Consider the following 23,901-nt stretch of genomic DNA (forward strand, 5'->3'; position numbering starts at 1 on the left):
GCTTTCAGATAATGACCAAGACCGAACACTTCAGGAGTATTTCGCATTAAAAGCCTACAAGGAAAGGGTGGGAGGATTATGCGTTTGGAATTGCTTGTAGGCTTTTAATTTGAAACATCTGTGCAAAAAGTGTTGCGTTTTATTGGCAGTATCTTCACAATGAAAGAAAAATAATAATGTAGAAGCGATTGGAATCATTACTGAGTCAGAACAGTAGGTATGACATGACTTTACTGTTGGTGGAATCAGTGCTGTGGGAACTTACATTATCCTAAATATATGAGTTTAGATGAACAGCAAATAACATCCGCAGCAAATTAAAACAGGAGCTGATCAGAAAAGAAGACAAGTTTGATGATATTTTTTTCAAAAATTGGGACACTTTCTCTAATATAAGACGTATGTCCACTATATGGGCCACTGTTTGAGAATGTATGTAATGCATTATGAAATTAACCCATCTTTAGCAGTCTGTAGTCTAATCTAGACTGGACCCACCTTTTGTATGCTTCCTGTGTCACCCCACACAGCCATATCATACTGTAAGTGCACTTTTTTTGTGGAATGGGAAAGTGTGATGTCCTGCTGGCCATGCCTCTAGTGACCCTACCAGTCTTTGTCTCTGCTCTGGTATGGTCATGCCAACACTGTGGGTCTGAGTCACCCTACAGCACATGGCATCTGATGCCTTTACACTCGCCCACTCACACTTCCTCTACATTTCCTCTACATACATCTACTTTTTCCATTCCCATGCACCCCCTCCAAAATCCTCTCATGTTCTGTGGCTTCTTCTCTTTCCCATGCAGTGTTATCTTTTCCTTTTTCAGAGGACTAAGCCTTTCCAGTCTTTGATATGGGAGCACATACTTCCTCTGATTGTCCTCATTGTCCAGTTAATGGACTATCTTGGTGGTTTCACATATTTTAGCCCATTAACTTCAAGTCATTTACACATAGCATTAGTGCCAGCCATTTCCCCAAGTATACCAAGGTTTTAGTACTCAACGTAAAGATGAAGGTATGCTTTGAAAATGGTGGTCAGTAGGAGTATTTGCAATATGAAGTTAATCGTGCAAAACACACAAAAAAACACAATGTAAGAGAGACATCATGATCCGGATTTTAAAACTTAAAATATGATAAAATGTAGTCATTTTCTTTTCTGTAAAACCTGTTGAATCAATAAAAAATACCTATATAGAAATACAAAATGCATTTCTCACAGAACACAACTTGACTATTGGTTGCATGCAGGCTGATCTATTGAGGCTGCTGTAGACTAACACATCGTTTTCCTGTGATTGATTTTTCTCCTGTGTTGCTCTTTGTGAGAGACATTTCCTCTTGATGTTAAAAACAGCTGGACATGAATAGAAATATTTGGTCGCTTATCTACAGAAATAACTAAAAAAAATGACGCCAATAATCAAATTGGGCAAAGAAATACAAAGCACATCCCCAGAAGCCACATTGTTTTCTTTGTTGGTGATGTGATTGGTGCAAATGTATCTTTCTCTATTAAGAAGGAGGTGTTGCAGTTATTTATTTTCAGTGTGTTGTTTTGTGCTTGTGTTGCTTTTGTTGTTGAGATACAGTTAAACAGTCCGGCGTCCTCAGGCTATTGTTTACTATGGGGTTTTATGGGAGGTTGTAAGCTGTTGGAGGTGCAGACTTGATTCATGAGGGGTCCAGAAACTGTTGAGAAATGTATCAGCCATTAACCCTCAGGCATATTACTATCTCTGCCACAGCAGGCTGGATTTGACCTAGCATTAAGATCTGTCTCTTTGAGCTGATATATAAGGATCTATGTAAGTGTTAGAAATAGACTATAAGAACTTTACTGAGGTTAGCTGTAAGCTAGCTAGCAACAGACACACTGACAGTGTGTGGAAGTGTGCCAGTGTGTATAACCGTTTTATTATTACACCACGATCATGTAGCCTGTTCGTAATTTGGTCATAAACAACCGAGTCTCTTGCCTTTCCTTGAACTTGTCTGACAATTTCGGCGTCAGCCGTCAGCCGTCAGCCCTTACCCACAGAAGTTCCCGAATCTTGCCGTCTCTCCAGTTGGAGTTTTTCTTTGGCATGTTCGTGTATAGGCCCTTCTTCTTCACCCTCAGATGATTGTATTCTTCCGGTTTCGTGGCATTCACTTGATAGAAACGTCATCAACACGCCCACTCGCTCGCTGTGAATACTCCGGACAATGACCTGCTCTGTTCACTCATGGGCTCAATCAGACATTACACAGACTTTGTACTAGGGATCTGGCAGGGTACAGTCCTTTTGATGTCCGGTCCAAATTATTCGAACATTCGGGTAATGTCTAGATATGTTCAGGGTTGCAGTGCATGTGTGAAAGGGGCTTCTTCAGAACTCATCAGAAACCACATTTTTGTGTGTTTTTTCTTCAGTCTCTCTGTTTTTTTCTTTCAGTCTTTGTATCTTTATGAAGCCCAGAGATAAATGCCACATTTTTGCTTTGGTTAAAACATTTTCAACTTGTGCTGATGGGTATTGTATGTTTTGTATGCAGAAAAAAAAGAATCCACCTCACGTTTTTTTCTGAACACACCTGCAGGATAAAGGATGATACATATTGAAGCCCTTTTGAGGAAGATTTGTCATTTTTGGATTTTATGCTATATTAGTAAAACTGACTTGACTTGATAGATTTATAGGCAAAGCTGTCCTTGTTATTGTTTACAGAGTGTTAAACACTGATGCACTAGATGTTAGACATATTTCAGTAAATCAAAATAAGTTTTTTGTAGATAAACAAGTTTATTGTCCTCAGAATTATTTTATTTTTGTGTTAAACCAAAAATAAGCTTTCGTATTGGCACAGGTAAAGAAAAATGTCACCCAACCCATTTCTATTTGCTCCAGTGAAACAGATGAAGGAAAGATTATGTGTACCCTTTTGCCAAAAAGTCACTACATCATACTAAAAACATAAAAAGTCCCTTAGAATAGATAATATTGGAGTATGTTACACGTTTAGTCAACTTTCTGCCTTTTATTGTATGAATGATAAATGCACTAAAAAGCATCAACGTGGTCATTCGATGTAGTTTCAAACTTAAATAAATCTTAATTTAGTCTCAGGTTAAACATGCTTTAGTTTACATTACAAAGCTGCTGGGAAAGGACCGACCTTGCTTAGACATTCTGGGCTAAAACACTGGGGTCTGTCAGCCAGCTGCCATCAATTTCACTTTCCTCTTCAGACACATATCTCTTAATAATGGTTCATTCATTACCTTCAATAGGTGTTGCAGATTTATCCCTTGGCTCTGCTCGAGCTTAGGCTGCACTTTGCCAAGAAGACAGCTGGTAATAATTTAATACATGGACACATAGGCATCATTATTCAGCCGAATTGAGGGCTATGATTTGTTTCCCCTCTCACACCCACAGATACTCCAGCTGTCCAGCTGTACATCTGGAAGTAATAGCTGACTTTAACTAATTTCATATAGACTATTTATTTATTTATTTATTTATTGAATTACCAGAAAACATGCTATATCGTGATTTATATCGTTATCGAGATATGGCATTATCTATATTGGGATAGAAGATGTTGGCTATATCGCCCAGCCATAAATTTAACCCTAGCCCTAAAAAAAAAGAGAATAACATCCTGTGAGTTTAGGCTTGGTTGAATAAAAGGTCTATTTTCTAGACCTTATTTTTTTAGTGATATCTATTCCTGCGTCCCTGACATTCAGGGTTGGATTGATGATTAAACGTGCCGCAAAGGCATCTCAAAGTGCCAAGTTGCTGGGGTTTATTACAAAAACATGCTTTCTTCTTTTTACAAATGTTATGCTTGTTTTTTAGAATTGCTGAAAATATTTTTTGCAGCGTTAAAAGATTTTTCCCAGCATTTGGGAAGTCACTCCGGAAACCCAAAACCTAAGATATAGAGTGTTGAGAAGCTGTCTTTTTGTCCTACATGTCTCTAACTTGGTGCATTACATCAATGCATATCTTTATTGCACATTATCTTATATTCTTTATACTACTCCTTAGTAAAAAATTTTGCACACTCCACCCTCTTTATTTTAAATGCTGCACAGCTTTTTTTAAATTTTGATATTTTTTTACATATTTCTTTATCGCAAATTTTGTGAGTGTGTGTGTGCGTCCCATACGCGTGCGTGCGTATGGATGGAGGGATGGCAGGATGAGGTCGCTGTTTAAACCCCTGCAGGCTACTCCTCAGATGAAATGGCACACAAGTGACTGTCCCTGAGATCACATGCCACTCAAAGCGTGCAGTCAGACCTGAGAGTGTCAGGCGAGGAGGGGGAGTGAGGGGAACTGATGGAATTGGAGCTACAGTAGCTGAGCCACTGCCTCTGATTGCAGCTCTTGATAAAGAAAAGTATCTGATAGGCAATCAGAGTTGTGGCCTGAGAAGATTTGAAACATTTTTGTACACTATGGATCGGTCCACCTGGTCATCTGTTCACCTATCTTTGAGAGGGCTGATGGGATTTTGACAGCAGATGCGTCTCTACTGGCATTTCAAAATGACATGTCAGGGTATTAAAAACAGAGCTGGGATAGCTCACCTGGTTGACCGTGCGCCCCATGGTGGAAGTACACCGCAGCGGCCGCGGGTTCGGTTCCAACCTGCCGCCCTTTGCTGCATATCATTCTCTCTCTCTCTCTCTCTCTCTCTCTCTCTCTCTCTCTCCCTCCCATTTCACATCTCAACCTGTCCTGTCTAATCATAATTTATAATCAATGAAAATAAATTGATTCACACTACTATTTTTACTTTTTCACTTTGAATGTGAATAAAGTGCCAGAGTGCATAAAAAAGCATCAATATAGAGCTTGTTTATTAAAAGAATGTGCCAGATAAGGATCCCCCGATCACCCCGACAGAAGAAGAATTTCAAACAAAGATGTGTTATGGGCTTTTTATTACTGTGTGTATTCGTTATATTGGATAAACATGATGTATGTTTGTTTAGTAACTGATCCCTGAGGCCTGTACTACGAAGCGAGATCAACATGCCCTGGATTTCTTTCAGTTATCCGGCTTCACTAACCCTAACACCCGCGGTCCTGCATAACCTGTGTCACGACGGTGGTTATCAACTAGTTCAGTCAACTCAGGGTTTCCTAAACCAGCGGCGCGCGTGTTCACATAAAAGAGGCGGTGTTTGCACAGCATGACCAATCGCAAACATCTACCAGAGCCGCATATTTTACATAAGAAGAGGAAATTATAATTCTACATAAATATGAATAACACAGACACGGTTTTGCAGGCAAAATGCAATACAGTCGCTGCTTCTTAAAACAGGAAGGAAAGCTGGCAAAAAAATAGCCAACGCTGTAAATGCGTAAATCACAACGCTTATTAATATCACTTCCCCATCAGTCAGGACCAAGATCTGACCATAATTACACTTGTGCTTTCCATAAACTGTCGTTGCTTTAGCCTAGTATTTCAGTTGCAATTATATATATGCAAATATATAAAAACAAAATTCAAACTGATGCGCGCATTGGCAACACACGGCTCAAGAAGCCGAGCCGATATGTAATTCCCTCCCATTACAATCTATATATTTCATAAATATACACATCAGGGAATGCTAACGGGGTTGTCGGTCTCTAAATGTTTTAACTTTTATGTGCGCACCCCTCTCTCCCGCTCTCCCTCTCTCTCTCTCTGCGCACCGAGCTCCGCTTGATCTTCTACGAACGGTGGCGCCGTTATCAATCGAGTATTGATTGGTCAGTAGGCGGTGCTTTTACACCGGTTGATCTCTGATCTCCAACTTAACCTGCTCCCGACCAGGTTAGGCGTTCAGCATAAGTTACCACGGCCATTGAACCCGATCACAAGTGATCCACCTTCGTAGTACAGAAAACCCTGGGTTGAACCTGAAGTTAGCTCGTTAACGCCAAATCTCGCTTCGTAGTACAGGCCTCTGGTCTTCTCTCATTTGGCAAGTAAAGGATTCCTGTCTCAGACAGTCTCAGAAACATTTGATTAAAAATTAGAAGTATCTCAAAGGCAGGGCTGTACGGATGTTAATATATTTATCCCCTGTAAATCAAACTGACAAGCTCTTTCTGCTTTATGGCATCTGGGTGACATTTTACTGTTATAGCTTTGGTTTCTCAATCTTACTGCCTTTGTTATTGGAATGTTTGGTTCCTGTCATCCATTTTTTGTGATAATTTAAGAGATTTTAAGATGTTTTCGGTTTGTGTGTTTATTGGCCTTACCTTGAGCAGGTAAGAATATGTGTTCTTATACAACAGTGATAGTAATCAACTCTTCCTGTCTGTCCTGCAGGGCGTCTTCACTCTCTTGTTGGGACCTTTCACCTTCTTCAACGCCCAAAAGACCAAATATCTGCAGATTCTCACCTCACTAATGCGCTGGATTGGTAAGAATAAACTAATCCTGCAATTTCCTCACTACCACTGATTACTCAGTTTACATTTAGAACATTTTGACTTCTTTAAACATGGGATTTTTCTTTGCGTTTCACTGGTTTCTTCCAGCCGCCTCTTTCTGCCTCCCACTTTTCTACCAATACATATTTCCATTTTCTCTGTGCCTCCCCCTGTTTCTTTCATTCCTCCCTCCCTGCCCTCGCCTGTGTAGCTGCTGTGCTCAGGTCTGTCCATCATGGTTTGGTCCTGCTCTGTGTCTTTGAATCCTATCTCCTCTCATTCCTCAGCCTGACAGGCTTGACAGCCCGTCCCAAGCTTGATTGGACCGTCACTCACAGGGTGAAAATAAACTGCCCATCCTGGGCCCGCTGTTAAAATCACAACACCACTGAATCATGGCGCTCCCGCCACCCCCGCACTGCTGCGTGCTAGCTTGCATAAACGACACACAAACACAGCAGCATCCACAGTTTTGACAAAAGCCAAAGAAAAACATTTTAGGGTCTTATTTCTAGGTCTAGATTAATCTGAGTCACTCGGTGTTGAGCTGAGATGTGACATGCTAATGATACCTAGAGGAAATGTCTTCAGATTTAGCACAAACATTCACTTGGACTCCAGGATTTTTGTGGTCCTTATGACCTCACATAACACATTTTGGGCCATAATTTAAGATTGTATACGCTATATATGACAGAATTTTACACAAATGTCTAATAGGAGAAAAAGATGGAGTGATGACATTTCATACCCAATATGTCAACGGTCAACTTCACTTCACTGCAACATCCTAATATTCTGCCAAAACACTTTACTGGCCATTATTCAACGCCAACTCACGCCATAACAGGAGGAAAGACATTTGGTTGGATATTGAGTCGGTAACACTAATCTTGAAACTATGGTGATTGTTAAGATCTTCTGTGCTGCCCGGGTTGAAGATGTGTATGAAGCATCCATGTTTTGCAACTTGAATGGTTGGCGGATGCATACCACCGCAAGACTGTAATTCTAGTTTTCTTTGTTTTGAGTTCATGTGTAAAAACAGTTTGAGTTAGTGAGACAGTTTGTTGGAGTGTTTTTGAAAGAGCTGCTACTTGAGGACAAGAGAACATAATATTCTGTAAAGACATACTTTTCTTTTCAGATATATATATGTATGTGTGTGTGTTTTTGGACAAGGTGGTGTGATGTAGAAAGCAAAAGCACTGTAACACAGTTTAGTATCCTACAGCACTAACTGTGTCTTTAGATCAGGTGATTGGCAGTCAAAGGTGTGTTTACAGGTGTGTTTTTTGCCGCTTAAAACGATGTAAACCACCACTCTCAATCTGCCTCATCCCCTGCAGGCTTGAGCTGGCTGTAAAATATTTTTAGTTAGCTTTTTTACTGAATACGGCGTGTGTGCCGGACTTGTGAATTTAAGCTGATCACAGCCGCTGTTCTCCGAATGAGGAAACTGCTAACTGGTTATTTGTTTGTGCCTGGGTCTGTTTTATCTTAAACACTCTACAGACATAAGACCCCACCTCTCATCCTGACCATTACTCACTGCTTCCTGGATACACCTGCAGTCAGCTGTGCTGACCTGCGAGGGGAAGTGTCGTGCCGGATGTCAGGTTTAGCAGCTGGCTGGTGTGTCGGGGCTCTGCCTCCTGCCCTCGGCTCTAGCCTTGTCAAGACCGTTGCCGCTCAACTGTAGTCACCTTTTTGTCCAGTGAGCCCTGTTTTGTACACCAAACATGAGTGATGGTGTGGCTGCCTGCTGCTGTGCTTCCTGTAGCATGCTGGGATTTTCAATGGCGTAGCCATTAGCCTGGGTCAGTGTGACACCTACAAGCCAGAGCTCCTGACTGCAGTCATTTCTCCCCCCCCCCTCCCGCCGTGCCACTTAATAGTTCCTAAATTAAAATGGAAAGTAGTACAAAAGGGCAGCGTTTGGGCTCAGGCCATCTGTACGCATTTTGTTTGGTCACTGCAACATTTTTAACACTACAAACACTGCATTTTTGACAAAACTAGAGGGAAAGATGCATTCAACTATTCTGCCATTTTCAAGGACACCCGAGGGTTTCACCTCAAGTATCTGAGACACCAGTGATCAGTTGTTTACCAACTGCATGGAACATGATGCTTCATACGTGTTCTGTCATGTTCAAAATGAAACTCAAACTCAGGGACAGGGAACGTGCTGTTGCTAAGGGCAAATAAAAGTCACATATTGGTTGGCCTCAAGAGGCATTTGCATGTGTTCCTATTTTTTTATTGAATATATGCACAAAACTAAACAATAAGAGCATACCAACCACATTTTAAATCTTTATTAAGTGACTCATAAAGTCATTATTTACTTCTTTAAAGGTGCTCTAAGCGATGGGTGAGGTCACTTCTGGTTGACATTCAAAGTATTGTCAAACAAAACGGAGGCTAGCTCACCCCTCCCTCCTCCTCATCCCGTCCCCTCCCACCCCCTTCCACGCACTAACCCCCCCAACCCTCACCACCAAATCCTTCTTGTCGGTAATTGGCTGGAACACTGTTTGTTATGTTTCGTGTTGCAGGTTGGCGCAGTTTGTTTTTGTTGCCGTTTGCGGAGCCTGGGCTGCCTACAGAGACCGTGTTTTTTTTTACAGTGTGTTCAGGGGACAGGCAGCTAGCGGATAGTGAGGAGATGTTTGCTGTATGTGACAAAAAATGTTGTAGCCTAAAAAAACGCGTGACATCGCTTAGAGCCCCTTTAAACAACACGTAGCATGATGGGGTACAGATGTGGCTTAGGGGTTAAAGGGATAGTTCAGATTTTTTTTAGTGGGGTTCTATGATATACATTGTTGTATGGGTGAATGGAGATGCATATAACATACATCATTACTCAAGGAAGCACTTGATCCTTTTTGATGAACTATTAGTTGCAATTGACATTTGTGACACAAACCTGTGACTGCACAAAAATCTTCTGTGCACTGACAAATAAACCACATATATGAAAACTTAAACCAAAGCATCACAATCCTTACACATTATATGGATAAATGTATGGAAAGGTAAATGTTGTTGCAACCTGTTGCCTCCTCACGTCCTGCCCACTGAAAGCAGGAGGGCTCATTATCTATCCGCTCTCCGAAGGACCACCTCCTAAACACTGACAGGAGCAGAGGGCTTCTCTAATTGATATTGAGTGGTAGGAGAGGGAGGGAATAAGTTAACAGCCATCCTCACTCGGTAAATGAGTATTAATCACTTCTGTCCATCTCTCCTGGGAGGCATGAAGAGCTGTTTGGATCCTCAGAGGCGTTACTGTCTATATTAACTGTTGAGTCAGTGGCATATAGATCTATGCTTCCCATGAGCAGCTGTCACATTTATTTCTGAGGAAAGCTAAAGATTTTTGTCTGGTGTTTCTTGATGAAACACTCATCCTACCACCGGCTTAGTTTACACTTACCTTTCCTTTGAAGCATCTTTTCTGCGCTTCTTTATAAGAGCTTACATTGGATTAAAATAGATTTAATGTGGCTTTTTTTTTAACACTTTCCCTTAGATGTTAAATAGTCTTTTTTTTATTGATCAGTGTTATAAAAGCCCCATTAAATCAGTTTTGTAAAACAATAAAACTTCAAAAGGGGATGGATATTTTTTTATAGGTACTGTACTTAAAAGATGTGCCTGTATCTACATTTATAGCTTATAAAAAAACCTAAAAGGTATGGTTTATACTCCCATGTTTAAATATAAACTCTTAAAGATTATATTTGAGAACACACAAAAATGTAATGGTGAAATAAATGTTAAGAGATTAACTGAGATTATGTGAAATGTAGTAAAACAGCATCATTGTCCTCCTCTGCAGCAAGAAAAAATAACAAAGAGTCATTGCTTCAGTGATTCATGGGACTCGCCATCAATCGAATGCTCTTAGTTAACTACAACAGGAGCTAAGAAACACAGTGCCCAGTGCCATTTTGAATGGGTGAGGGAGGCAGATATTATTTTTGAAGGTCAGGTAGACTGATGTGGAAAGTTTGGGACAGGGGGACAGTGAAATATAAGCAGGTCTTAATGAACTGTACAGCAGAACCACAGTTCAGAGGTCCTGAACAATTACAAATTTTGATATTAATGAACGTCCGTTACATTCAAGCCATTGCCAAATGAGTTGCTACAAAGCTAGTTAAGATTATCAGCTCCACAAAACTCTCTCTGTATTTCTTAGTATGGCTATGTTCAGAAGATTGTCGTCCGGTGACTTTCATGCGCAGAAACTCGGGTGAAGATAATTACCTCTTCTGAAGCGTCCATCATGTTTTTTTAATCCTCCGTGCCCTCCTTGGCTACTTGCAGCTGCGTGGTAAGGAAGGGGTGGGGGCTGTGCGTGTGGAAGGCTTGTGGATGGTCATGTGGATGCCCTGACAGTGTTGTTGTCATTACTTAGAATTCCTCATTGGGGCGACAGAAACTACGCACTATGGCCCTCATTTACAAAACGGATGTACGACAGAAAACAAGCATAAAACCGCAGTCATTTCCACGCAAAGCTCGGCATTTATCAATATGGACGTGAGCGGAGGCTACGATCAAATCTCACGTAAAGTTTAAACTCGTGTACGCAAGTTTTTGAGTCAGTGTGGACATGCGGTGCAGCATATAATCAGTTTAACAGGAGAAGGAGAAGTCATCAGTTGATCACTAATTGGCAATGGCAGATCTGGCTCTTTTAGAAGACCTCTATGCGCCGGTACAACAGTGCACACATACACACACACCCCACGGTGGAGCGCTCCATCAGATAGATTAAGGGCAGATGGCTCTGTCTTTCATCAGCGGGGGGGACCGTACTATACACGCCATTGTTTTAGCCTGTGGGGTTCTACACAACATAATGCAGGTAAACAGGGTGCCATAAATGTAGTGATGGAGCCAGATGACCCGATGCCCAGAGACCAGTGTCCAGCACAGCCCCAACTGGGGAGAGACTGGATATTATTCCTCGCTTTTAAAAGGTATAGTGTTATGTTTGGCAATTATATTCAATGCAGGAAACATGACGATGCACAACATTTTTATTTATTCTTTAGGTTTTCGTTTCTCTTTTTTCTCTTTAATGGCCACAAGTGAACGATTTATTTCTGCCATTGACCGACATATATCGGCTTGTTTTTCCAGCCCAGGTGGTCCAGCTGGGGGGGCGGAGGACAAGCGCTCTACCTCACAGCTCACAGTTGCCTTGCTCTGACTCGTGAAAAAAACACGAGTAAAATAAAAGACTCTACATAAACTCCACTACTGTGTGTTTATTTAAATATAGGTACACCTACATGTAGGCTTAAGATATTGCAATATAATCCTGTATATTACAATTAGGACTATAGCATACATATGTCAAGGATGTATAAGTTAAATAAACTTCAGCTGGAGTCTGATTTACTACGGCAGCACTGTTGACCGCATCAGTGATCTCTTTACATTCCGCATTCTTTCCTTAGCCTTTAGTACCAGTTTTCAGGCTGCCAAATAGTACACGTTAGTGCAAATGAACCAGAGATATCAGGGTTTCAATCTCCACCTCTGAAAAGTGCCACTTCTTAGCCGGATTATGTCTTGCCATGTCGTAAATTGTAGGGGCAAGGCCTCAAAACCGTGAATATATTGGGGCGTGATATTTAAATTACGATTGTTTCCATCCGCTGCATTTATCACTGTACGACCATTCTTACGCTCTGATTGGTGTGATACGAACGTTTCATGAATCACACGTGAAGCCTGTCGTAAGATGATTTCTGCGCTCATATCTGCGCATCATAGGTGGATAAATGAGGGCCTATAGCTAGGAAGAAAACCCCTTCAAGTTGGATAACACCGTCCTTTTTGTTGTCTTTCTATGAAAATACTGTTGTCAGCCAAGGACTAAAGCATATTTTTGAGTGTAACTAAATAACAACATGATCAAGGCCACTTTCTCTCATCTGACTTCCACTTAGTGCCCCTGTCCTCCATCGCTGCTTAGTATTAATGTTTCTGTGTGTAATGAGAAGTTTGACTTCCTGCTTAGATGAGGTGATTAGGGGAATGTTTGGTGGATTCCTGCTTTAGTCACAGAACATGATCAATTGGCTCTATACTCAGTGACTAAGCTTTTAATTATGATCGGTGACCTCAGTGCCTTGTTTACCTCAGAGATGCCTTCATTCCAAGGCAAGAGAGGTTTAAGAGGGAGGAATTCAGCCATTTGTTTTAAAAGAAGCTATTTGTTCAGACTTATCTGTTGCTTAAAGGGCTAGTTTGGATATTTTGAAGTGGGGTTATATGAGGTACCTATCCATAGACAGTGGATTAGCTACAGTAGATGGCAGTCAGCATGCTCCCAGTTTGGAGAAGCAGGCAGGAGCACTGACACGGAAGCTAAGCAATGTACTGCTGTGGACGGGGGCAGCAAAACACTATTTTAGAAACCCAAAAAAATCAATATCGGTTTAAGTGTACACTATATTTTGAATATTTTCACCGCTTTACCTTGGTGTTAGACAGCCGACGGGGAACTGAGGCCGTTATCTACAGTACGCTGTCTTCAAAGCCACCAGAATCATTGACAGAAACAGTAATTTTACCTAGTACCTAGATGCTGGTCTACCGCTGCCTCAAAGGGTTGGTTTTAAAGGGTTGGATTCACCAAAGTTACACAATAACAAAAAACTTTACTTATCCCCTAATCACTTAAAAAGCTCAAGGCGACGTTTAAATACTTAATTTTGTCCAACCAACACAGATCATCAATTAATGATAATATAAAAAAGAAAAGCAGTAAATACTCGTAATAGACAGGCTGGAACCAGAGAATGTACTTTTACATTTTTCTTAATAAATGATTAACGATGAATCGATTATCAGACTTTTTGTCCGTTCATTTCCCATCAATTGACTAATTGTTCCAGCACGAGATATTTGAGAGTTTGAACTTAGAATAAGACATTGCTTTAAAGGTAAACTAATTCCGTATATTTTCATTTAAATCTCTGAACCAACCGCACCATCAGTAAGCACCAGCAGATATTTGTTTATTACCTCTTTTAACTAGATAACTATAATTTATAAAGAAACATTTTATCTGTGGGTAATGTACAATTTCTCAGCGCTGCGGCTAAGTGAGCGGACTAATTGATTGTTTTCATGAAGCTGTTAGTGTCATGGAGTTTGGCTGCCTCGTCCCTGTGAACCTGAGCTGCAGTATGGAGTGCTAAACAGTAGGCCCACTGCTGTGCTGCTCTGTGCTGTGTTTGCTGATAGTCCTATCTGAGATCACACAAGTTGTTCCGAGGCAAGGCAGCCACTTATCAGCCAGTCGCCCACCAAACACCGCGGCAGCAGCCTGCTAACTCCAGTCCTAAAGGGTTTCAAGTGATCGAGCTCTAACACAGCAAGAACCCCTGACACCCTGGTGAAAACTGGGCAAAGAGCCAGGGCTACTAATTGGCTAAAAGGCGTGCAAGGAGTGTCTCGCTTAATTAATGATAAGTTGATTGCTGTGCTCTAAAACCACGAGAGGAGGAGATGTTTAAATTGGCAAACAAGAAGAGAAAACAGTAGTGCACTAGTACCAAATAGGGATAGAGCAATTATCGGCCCTGGCCGATTTATCATGCCGTTTTTTGGCAGTTTGCAGATTATATATATCTGCGTTTTATTTGCCTGATAACGATAGTAAATTAAAAGGTGCGCTACTTTGGCTCCGCTACAACTCTGTGTCTGTCGCTCTGCTTTGGTTTCACTCACCACTGAGTCTGACTTCATGTCCCGCCCACAACTCTATCTGACTATCTTTTACTGTGTATTATGTTGAAAGTTCCTAATTTATTAAATAATTGCTTAAAGCATTTAAACAAAGAAGTTTGTAACATTCCAAAAGCTTAATTTTGACTTAAAGATTTTCATTTTCACTGACTATGCATATCGGTTCCAAATATCAGTTCTCGGTTTCATTAACTACTAATAATCGGTATCGGCCTTGAAAAAAACCAGTATCGGTCGATCCCTAGTACCAGAACCTTGCGTTGCGTTAGAGTACAATGTGTTTCCTCAGTGTTTAAACTGCAGCAGTGCCACGGCTCTCAAACATTAAGAGAAGTCCCTGACCTTCTCACTATCGGCAATGAATTGCTCACGTTTAAGTGTCCAAATCGTTCTCTCCGAGGAGCGAGACTCACCAACCTGCAGCTTTCTCTTGCTCTGTCGCACATGAGATTGATCACCTCTCACCTTTCTCTCTACCATTTTCTCCTCATTAGTTGAGTCCAGGAATCCCATCTCTTCTTCTGAAGAGTGCTTCTCCACACGCAGACAATGACTCCTTGGAGCATTGAGAGTGCCTGCCAGCCTTGGATTAACAGCATTTTTTTTTGTTACCAGTAAGAATACAGCTGTAAGAGCCTTCTCTGGAGGGTTGTTAAGTTGAAACGTTCCTCACAAGGACATTGCGATTCCCATCTAGGTAATATAAATCACAGGCTGCAAGATGGACTGCACTAGTTGTGTGGACGTGATATGTGGCTGTTGGACACCTGCTCAGTTTACTCATTTCCTGTTGTGGCATGTCAATTTTAAAGTGCATATACAGCAATTTGCATATCCTGGCAGATATAGAAATGGCTCTTCCCATTGGAGGGTCTTTGGAAAGATGGGTGTTGCTGCTGGCTTGTAGTGGGTGACATAGAAATGTGTGAGATGAGACTTCATCAGGGAGTCAGTGTCATCTTTCAAAGGGTCTTTTTCATATTGTCAATACATAATAAAACCATAAAGCAAGGCACGGGCAATAATGGCTGTGAGAAGAGATGACAAGTTTAGATTAAAACAGAATGTCAGGCTGATGTATTCCTTTGTATGTGTTGCTGGTTTCCATTTGTGATAGTCGCTGAGTAATGTATTTGAATATGGCTTACATCAATTTAGTGACCTGGGAGACCATACTGAATTAGCTAACTAAATAATAAAGTACTAGATTATTTTTCCTTGGTCCTTCAAAGGCAGTCAAGGTGGTCAAAGCTAATATTCTTTCATTTCATGGCTGCACAGTGCTTGTGCTGCAGCATTGAGATTCATAGCTACTATAGGTGCAATGAGTGTGATAAAATTGTCACAGGCGGACGTGATTTACCCACCTCGTGTTGCGTGATGCAGCTGAGAGTCGGTGACAAATGAGCACATTATGAAAAGCTTTATTCTAGAGGCTTTGTTCTTGCTGTTCAGCTCCTCTCTACCATCTGATTGACTTTCAATTTCTTTGAAAAATAAGGGGTTAGTTCCTGTGTCTTAAGTAAGATTAATGAGCCCACTGCCTCTAATTACCATAAAGTGAAATGTGGGCAGGAAAAAAAGAAATGTTACGCTTTTAGATTTTGAAATTTGGAGGGATTCTGAATATCATTTACAGTAGTTATTATCCCATCATTTACATTTAACTGGGGGCTTACCAGTACGACCAGCCTAGCTGTTCTTTCTCACAGGCTCTCTTGCAGCATCATAATTTTGGCTGAACTTGCAAAAAGGTGCTTAAGGTAATGTAGTAGTGCCCAAACCACCCTGAGGCACTCTTAATTAAAAGCCCCATGCCTGTGTCCTTTCTGTACAGCCTGCAAGTGATGGTGTCATTCAGGAGAAAAGCTCCCATTCTCCTGTCCTTCTGTCCTTTTTTCTCCGTCGTGTACAGCAGGCAGACAGATGGCTGTGCTCAGAGGACAGACCAGAGTTTGATGGTGAAAGAAGACAAAGGAAGCAGAAGGAGCAGACATATGAATTGTAGTGATGGCTCTTTCACACATTAAAGATGTTTTCTGGGAGAAAGAAGTGGAGAGTAATGCAGAAACATAGCTGACAATTGGAGACTGTTTCATGGCCTCAAATAGATTAAAGTAAAGATATCTTGTGTGACTTTTCTCACACATCTGCGAAGAGCTGCAACAATTGGACTATTTTAATAAGGAATTCATCATTTAAGTCAGTTATTTATTTATTTTTTTACAGTAAACAGTATATCTTTAGGTTTTGGACTTTTGGTCCGACAAAGCACGCAAACTACATCATCGTGGCTTTGGAGAAGTTGTAAATGGCATTTTCTTTTCTTTTTTACGGTTTTTAAAAAAAAAATTCTACAAAAAACACACAAAAATGTATCGATTAATCGAGAAAATAATTGGCAGATTAATAATCGTTATTTGCAGCACTACAGCCGTGTGGCTGTGTCATTGAAGGTTGGTCTGTTGCCCAGCCATTTGACCTCTCTGTATAAGGAGGGTTGCCGTCGGAGTGGGGAGGAATGCGACTCGCAGAGCTTTCCCCTGGAGCCAGAGATTACATTGGCTGTGAGCCAAAGATGCATTAAATATCGAACACTTTAGAGCGCTTACATCTTTGATATAAGTGTATGGAAAGTGTTAAACAAGGGTGAGGATTGTAACTGTGTTTGTTCAAAATCAGGATCTATTCCTCTGTTGTGGGTTGTGATGCCTCCCTTTTCACTGGCTCCAAGATCCCCTCTCAAAAACAATGATGGAAGTTCACAACCTGCATAATTTAATTTTCATTTAGAATCTGTATCCGGTCTTCCTTTTTCTTTTTGGACAAATAAAAGCTGGTTTTGACTGGCCTTCTCCCTCTTCATGATAATTATTTTTACCAAAATAATAGTTAAAAAAAAAAATCCCTGTTTAATATCTTCTTCTTTGTCCTCTTTTGTTTTAGCCAACAACAGAATAATGCACCACAGCCTACACCAAACCTCCATTCTGTCCCATTATTTTCTCCATCACGGAGAACCTTTACTGTGTTTTAATACAGCAGAACTTATGATGTAGTTTTTGTCATTTACATGTTTCTCTTTTTGATTACATAATAATTGGATCTAAGGTCAGAAATGTCTCCTGTACATCAGGTCATTTATCAAATCACATTGTATGGTTATGAAGTCCTCTGGCAAACATAAATACAAATGATCAACAGCTATATTGTGTGTTTGGCTATATGCATATTTTAAGTAAGTCATCACAAATTATGGAGGCAGTTAACTTTACTACAACACAACCCCCCAAACAAATCTAAGAAGGCCTTCATTGTTTGCCTCACACTTCTCTTCCACACTAAAACTTGAGGCTAGTGTTTTCTTATTTATCCACTCTCGGGTTGTTTGTATCACTGTCTACGTTTACATGTACACTTATATTCAACTATTATTCCAGATATGACAATATTTTGAATTTGATACAGTCATGTAAACAGAATATTACGTTTGGATATTCAGGATTGGGCCTCATTCAGAATGTAGCATTTTCTGATAAAGATGTGGGATATGCCAACATTATTCAGGTTTTAGGAACATTCTTTGGACATGTATACAGCTCATTCAGAATATACATCTCAATCAGGGTTTTTTACAGCAGTTTGCGACACAAGGCCTCTTACCTGTTTACGGTCAGTGTTGGACACAAACCAACTAGCCAACAGTTTGCAAGGCTGGGGTAGAGATGCATGCCCAATAGAAAAAAAAAAAAAAAAAAAAACATTATGAAAGACTTGGATATCAACCGGTTTTTGGGTATGTGCAAACATCACAGCGGCGTCATTTTCAAGAAGGTGGTTGAAGGAATGAAAGAGGAGGCTTTGTTTGCATGGACCAACAAGTCCGCCACCAGTGGAAAACTTTGAAGAAACCTGATTTTGTAAACTCCATGCAAATGAGAATATTAGTGGAATACTCATTTTAATTAGCCATGTAAACAGCTCAGTAGGAGCATTGTTTTTTTCGGAATAAGGGCAAAAACTAAAGTTTTGAGCATGTAAACAAAGTCAGTGACACCTGCTTGCTGTTTTAAGTATTACAAGTTTAGTCCTTGTTTTACTTATTGTATTCCTTCCTCTTCTTATTTAATTTGATGCTGTTCATTTCTTTCTTGATACTGTATCTCTGTAACGCACTACAAAAGAAGTCATGGTAGTAGTACTATGGTTTCTAACTTAATCCCCAATAGATGCATCAAATCTTGTTGTTTTGCAGTCACCTCCATCCTTTGTCACTGATGGTTTCTCCCTTTGTGTCCCTGATAATTAGAATTCATTTTATCCTCCTTGTGTATGTTAAAGTACCACTGCACGAGCACACAGCTTATTAATAAAGCTTGTTTGAAATTTTAAGTTTCCAGCTTGCACCCACCCCCCTTCTACCCTGTTCACGCACTGCGACCTGTGCTGGAAACAGAAACAACACTCAACATGCTGTACTTGTCCTCTTGACTATATCCATCAAAGGGAGCAGGGATCTCTCTCTCTCTCTCTCTCTCTCTCTCTCTCTCTCTCTCTCTCTCTCTCTCAGTTATGCATCACATCCAGTCTCCCAGAGTGTATAAAAAAGCATATGCTATAGTCATTTTCTGGTACCTTCTAAATGTCACCCTGTGTTTAAAGGACAGCTTGATGATGAAAGTTGAGGAGCTGGCTCCCGACCATCGCAGGGCTATAACTCCTGGTGTCACAGGGCTGATTGAATGTGTGTGGAGGTGAGATGGCTTACTGGGCCACATGAGTGTCAGCTGGGAACAGGACTGCATACCACGCGCAGAGGTCTCCTTTTTAGCTTCGCTCATGCTAGTTGCCAGAGAGGCATCTCCAGAAATCGATTGGAGATGCGATTCGGCAGCAGGAGGTGGAGACACATGGGGGGGTGCTTCTCTATCTTCACCTAGCTCCAATGACTTTATGTCAGGCCATGAAATGTTCCGGAGTTGTTTTTTTACGCCTCATGTTTCTGGGACAAACAGCTGGAGGGCACTTCTACACTGGGAGAATGAACTTTATTCACATTACCTTCCCTTTCTAAAGCAGTAGATGTATTGTTTCAACGTCAGTATTGATGCCACATTGGAATGTAGTATAAACCAGGTTCAATTTAATTTTATTTATTTTGTCAAATCCTAACAGAATTCAGGACACTTTACAGATAGAGTAGGTTTAGACCACACTGTATATATAATTAACAGAGATCCAACAATTCCCCCCAAGAGCAAGCATTTGGTGCGAAAGCGGCAAGGAAATACTTTCTTTTAACCTCAGGAGGCAGAAACCTCGGACAGACCCTGGCTTTTGGTGGGCGCCCATCTGAGAGTAGTCTGAGAGAGAGAGAGAGAGATAAAGATAAATAAATATAGGTACGCCAAATTAAGTTATATAGCACATTTCGAGCACAAAGGCAATCCGAAATCCTTTTTAAGGATATAAGCCATTTAACAAGAAATCAAAGATAAACCACAGAGATTTAAGAAAAAAACAAGCAGCATTACAACTGGTGCGACCAGTTCCAGTTTTGTGGTAAATCTGCTTGATTGATGGAAAGGATTGGTAGACTATATTAGAACATGGATATTGCTTTACAGTACAAGACATGAGCAAAGCGACATCTGTTGAAGGTTGTTTGGGCAGTGTCAGGTGATGTACGAAGCAGTGATAAGCCAAGGGGGAAAATGCTCTCCACACGTTCATTCTCATCAGTCGCACAATTGTAAGTTATCACAGTTACTTTGCCGTTATGTATGTGAGTGTTTAAAAATGCTGCACATAAAATTGTTGCAGGATAAACTACAGTAAATACTATACAAGGCCACTGCATCCTGAACTATTGCACCTTGTCAACATTGATGTCTTTTAGATAAAAGATAGAGACATGGCTGTCATTCAAGGGTGTATGTCTTTGTTTCCCAGTGGTAGAATAATAAAGAGGACATTTTGGAATGAATGAGTTGTTGGAAGAGAGGATTAAATGTGTTTGGATTAGGGAGGGGCTGAATAAAAGGATCATTTCGGGCTGACCCAGAACTGTTACCACTCATAGTTACACTGCAGCTAGGCGCTGCCTTTTTTGCATGCATGGAGGGTGGAGTTTGGCATTGGACAAGAACATAATGATGCAGTTCATGGAAAGCAGCAAAATATGAAGATGGTATAAACCCACGCACATGTTGAAGTATAGACCAAATCACCATGATGTCATGTCACGCTAACACAAATATCACTACCAGGCAGTTGATTTAAATTACTGAGGTATGCAAACTTGTTTATTTCTGTTGTCATTTTCAGCCGTAACTGTACTGTTGAAAGATAAATAGTTAAAGGTGCTCTAAGCGATGTTGGGTGAAGTTACTTCTTGTTGACGTTCAAAGTATTATCAAACGAAATTGAGGCTAGCTCGCCCCTCCCTCCTCCTCATCCCGTCCCCTCCCTTCCGTGCTTCCGCGCACTAACCCCCCAACCCCCACCCCCAAATCCTTCTTGTCGGTTATTGGCTGGAACGCTGGAGCACTGTTATGTTTCGTTGTGCAGGTTGGCGCAGTTTGTTTTTGTTGCCTTTTGTGGAGCCTGGGCTGTCTACAGAGACCACGTTTTTTTACAGTGTGTTCAGGGTACAGGCAGCTAGCAGATAATGAGGAGATGTTTGCTGTATGTGACAAAAAATGTAGCCTAAAAAACACGTGACATCGCTTAGAGCACCTTTAAACACGGAGGTGTGACCTATCTGACGTTTCTGCTGTGCTGATTTTCTGTACTATGTTGCTTTGCTAGCATCTTTGATAAACCAAGCGTTACAAATAGCGACATCTCTCTGCTAGTTTGGGTGGTGTCATTTTCTTTAGGCCAAACAGGTCACTATAGGCCTCCAACCTAATGTTAGTGAAAGTGTTCAAATATATGAAAGCATCAAACATGCATTTTAGATGAATGAGATGAGAGTGTACCCAGTTGTTCCTTGTTCCAGTTTGCTCAGCGCCGTTAAATTGTAACTGCAGGCATTGTCTACCCAGAAGTTATTGTAAACAAACATTGTGATTGGGTACTTGTCACTGTTTTGACTCCCGAAATGTTACCTCTTGTTGTTATGTCACTGAAAAATCAATAAACAAAAAAAAGCATTGTGATTGGGTCTATACTCTCTGTCAACAGTAGGAATTTACTTTTACAGTGTTCTTAATTCCATCTCCTCTTTTCTTTTCACAGCGTTCACCATGATGATCATCTTGGCTCTTATCCGCATTGGCAAAGGCACCGGCGAGGGCCGCCCACCAGTCGCCTCCTTCTCTGGGGTGCCCAACCTGTTTGGGGTGTGCGTCTACTCCTTCATGTGTCAACACTCCCTGCCCTCGCTGGTGACGCCCATCTCTGACAAGAAACGTGTGGGCACCCTGGTGTTAGCGGACTATACCCTGATCCTGGGTTTCTACGTGCTCCTCTCATTCACCGCCATCTTCTGCTTCGACAGCTCGCTGCTGCACGACATGTACACCCTGAACTTCACGGACAACTGCAACGTGTTAGATATTCCATTCCTGCGCTACTTCCTGGGCCTGTTCCCAGTTTTCACCATCAGCACTAACTTCCCCATCATCGCCGTCACACTTCGCAACAACTGGAAGACCCTGTTCCACCGGGACGGAGGCACCTACCCATGGGTGGTGGACCGCGTTGTATTTCCCCTCATTACCCTGGTGCCCCCAATCGTGGTGGCCTTCTGCACCCACAACTTGGAGTCCCTGGTGGGCATTACAGGATCCTATGCTGGCACAGGGATCCAGTACATTGTCCCAGCCTGCCTTGTGTATTTATCTCGACGCCACCTGGAGCCTGTGGTGGGCAGGGATGCCATCAACAAGCACCGGTCTCCCTTCCGCCACGCCTTTTGGGTGTGGTTTGTTTTGGCTTGGGCCGGCTCCTGCCTCATATTCGTCACAGCCAACATCATCCTGACTGACACCAAGACATGAGAACTCACTGTTCCAAGAACTTTCTAAGCATATCTGTTTGGCCAGTCTCTTTGTTCCTGTACAAGAGGCCTTACTTGCTGCTGGTTGGACAGTGTGCCTTTAATGGGACTTTTGTTGCATATATTAAATGTAATTAAGAGTAATTTATGAAATTTCTTAAAAGGGACCAAATGTCAAGTGTTTTTGTTCAATCAACAAAAGCTGGAACAGTGCATGACAACAAAGAAAGGGAATTGAAAGTCATTTATTAAAAGGATGTTTTGTCAACAAACACCTGATAGTTTGAGGTTTTCACAAGGACTTGCACAAAAACAACTTAACGAAAAATATATATCTTAAAAGTTCACTGGGCTTGAAACTAGGTCATAAGAAGAGTCGTACAAAATTGCTTGTCAGTTCCAGAAAGAACAAACATCGGAAACAAGTCTCATTTCTGAAGCTGGAAAGTTTTTGGGGCAGGGGCTGTCAGACGCTGTTCGACGTCCTCTATCCTCTGGACCATCTGGACAGAATGTTCCAATAAAGATATATTAAAGCAATTGAAAGAGCAGAGCAGTGAAAAGAAAAAGAGCCTGTCACATTGATTCTCATGTTCTGTTGCTAAACTCCTTGGCGTCTACACAGAAACCAACAGACGAAGACAAACGAACGAATCAGGCTTGATCATTCTTTCATGGCTTGACGTGTAGCCATTCCTCAGCCGCCGCTGCCTCCTCGTCCTTTTGTGAACAATGAAGCGCCTTCAGTGACAGATCCACTGATAGATAGGCCTCCAGGAAGAGCTCCATCTCTGTTTATCACCAGGCGCCCACGCCTGTAGTCCATGCACAGGATATGTCTCCCGTCTTTTACTGCTCAACACCCATTCATGACTCCGTCAGCCTCATACTGTATCTATCAAACAACCCAACACCTTACAAGATAATAGTGATTTACAGTGCTTCAGCTGGCGCTATGGGAAAAGTAGCCAAAAGTGAAGGGTAGTGGGCCAAATGTGACCACTAGCCACTGTTCAACAAGTCAGCCCAACCATATGATGATATAGGTTTATTGTATTCCTACCCTCTAAAACGACCCATATGGGCGTTTCATAAATTAGCACCCCTACCGGTGGCAGGAAATATGACCTTACATCCACACAACTTGTTCTCTATTGTTGTTCACACAATAATAATGATATTTAACCAAGATATGATCTGGAATTGTGGTATGAAATGTGATCTGGTGAAAAATGTTGTCTTTTCTTTGTCTTAATGGCTATATGGTGAAACAGCATTTATGAGCCTATTTGATAGTTGACAATCTCATAACCAAAATAATCATAACCAAAACAAATATTTTACATCAAGATGCAAAACACATTTTTTCATTGAGGGAACTTTTAGCATTGACGTTCTTAAGAGTAGGCTGTCCATAAGAGACACATTTTAAAAAGAATGGTCAAAAGTAAAGCAGCTGAGGCTGAAACATTCAGACTCAAGCTCCAAAAACACTGGACACTACATATCTTATAATGCAGTCATCTTTTCCTCAGGTCAAATATGGTCAGTATTCATCATGACCGTTGTCCAGCTCTGCTTGGAAAGCATTTCTTCACTTTTTGTCCCTTAAATAGCTAAATTGAAGCTCTTATCACGAATTGGATCTTTAGGTTTATTGTGGTAGCA

General features: G+C 41.2%; 1 protein-coding gene across 3 annotated transcripts in view; it reads left to right on the plus strand.

The window, feature by feature from the left end:
* The window catches only part of slc38a12 (solute carrier family 38 member 12), a 71,242-nt gene extending 48,981 nt beyond the window's left edge, over positions 1-22,261 (plus strand). For all 3 annotated transcript variants that reach the window (XM_078269147.1, XM_078269146.1, XM_078269149.1), the window contains exons 9-10: positions 6,340-6,433; positions 21,471-22,261. In XM_078269147.1, coding sequence (XP_078125273.1) covers positions 6,340-6,433; positions 21,471-22,234 — 858 coding nt within the window. In that variant the 3' untranslated portion in view covers positions 22,235-22,261. The remainder of the gene's footprint in view (positions 1-6,339; positions 6,434-21,470) is intronic.
* The last annotated feature ends 1,640 nt before the right edge of the window (positions 22,262-23,901 follow it).

Source organism: Sander vitreus, chromosome 15, assembly GCF_031162955.1.
Source record: "Sander vitreus isolate 19-12246 chromosome 15, sanVit1, whole genome shotgun sequence".
Classification (NCBI taxonomy): domain Eukaryota; kingdom Metazoa; phylum Chordata; class Actinopteri; order Perciformes; family Percidae; genus Sander; species Sander vitreus.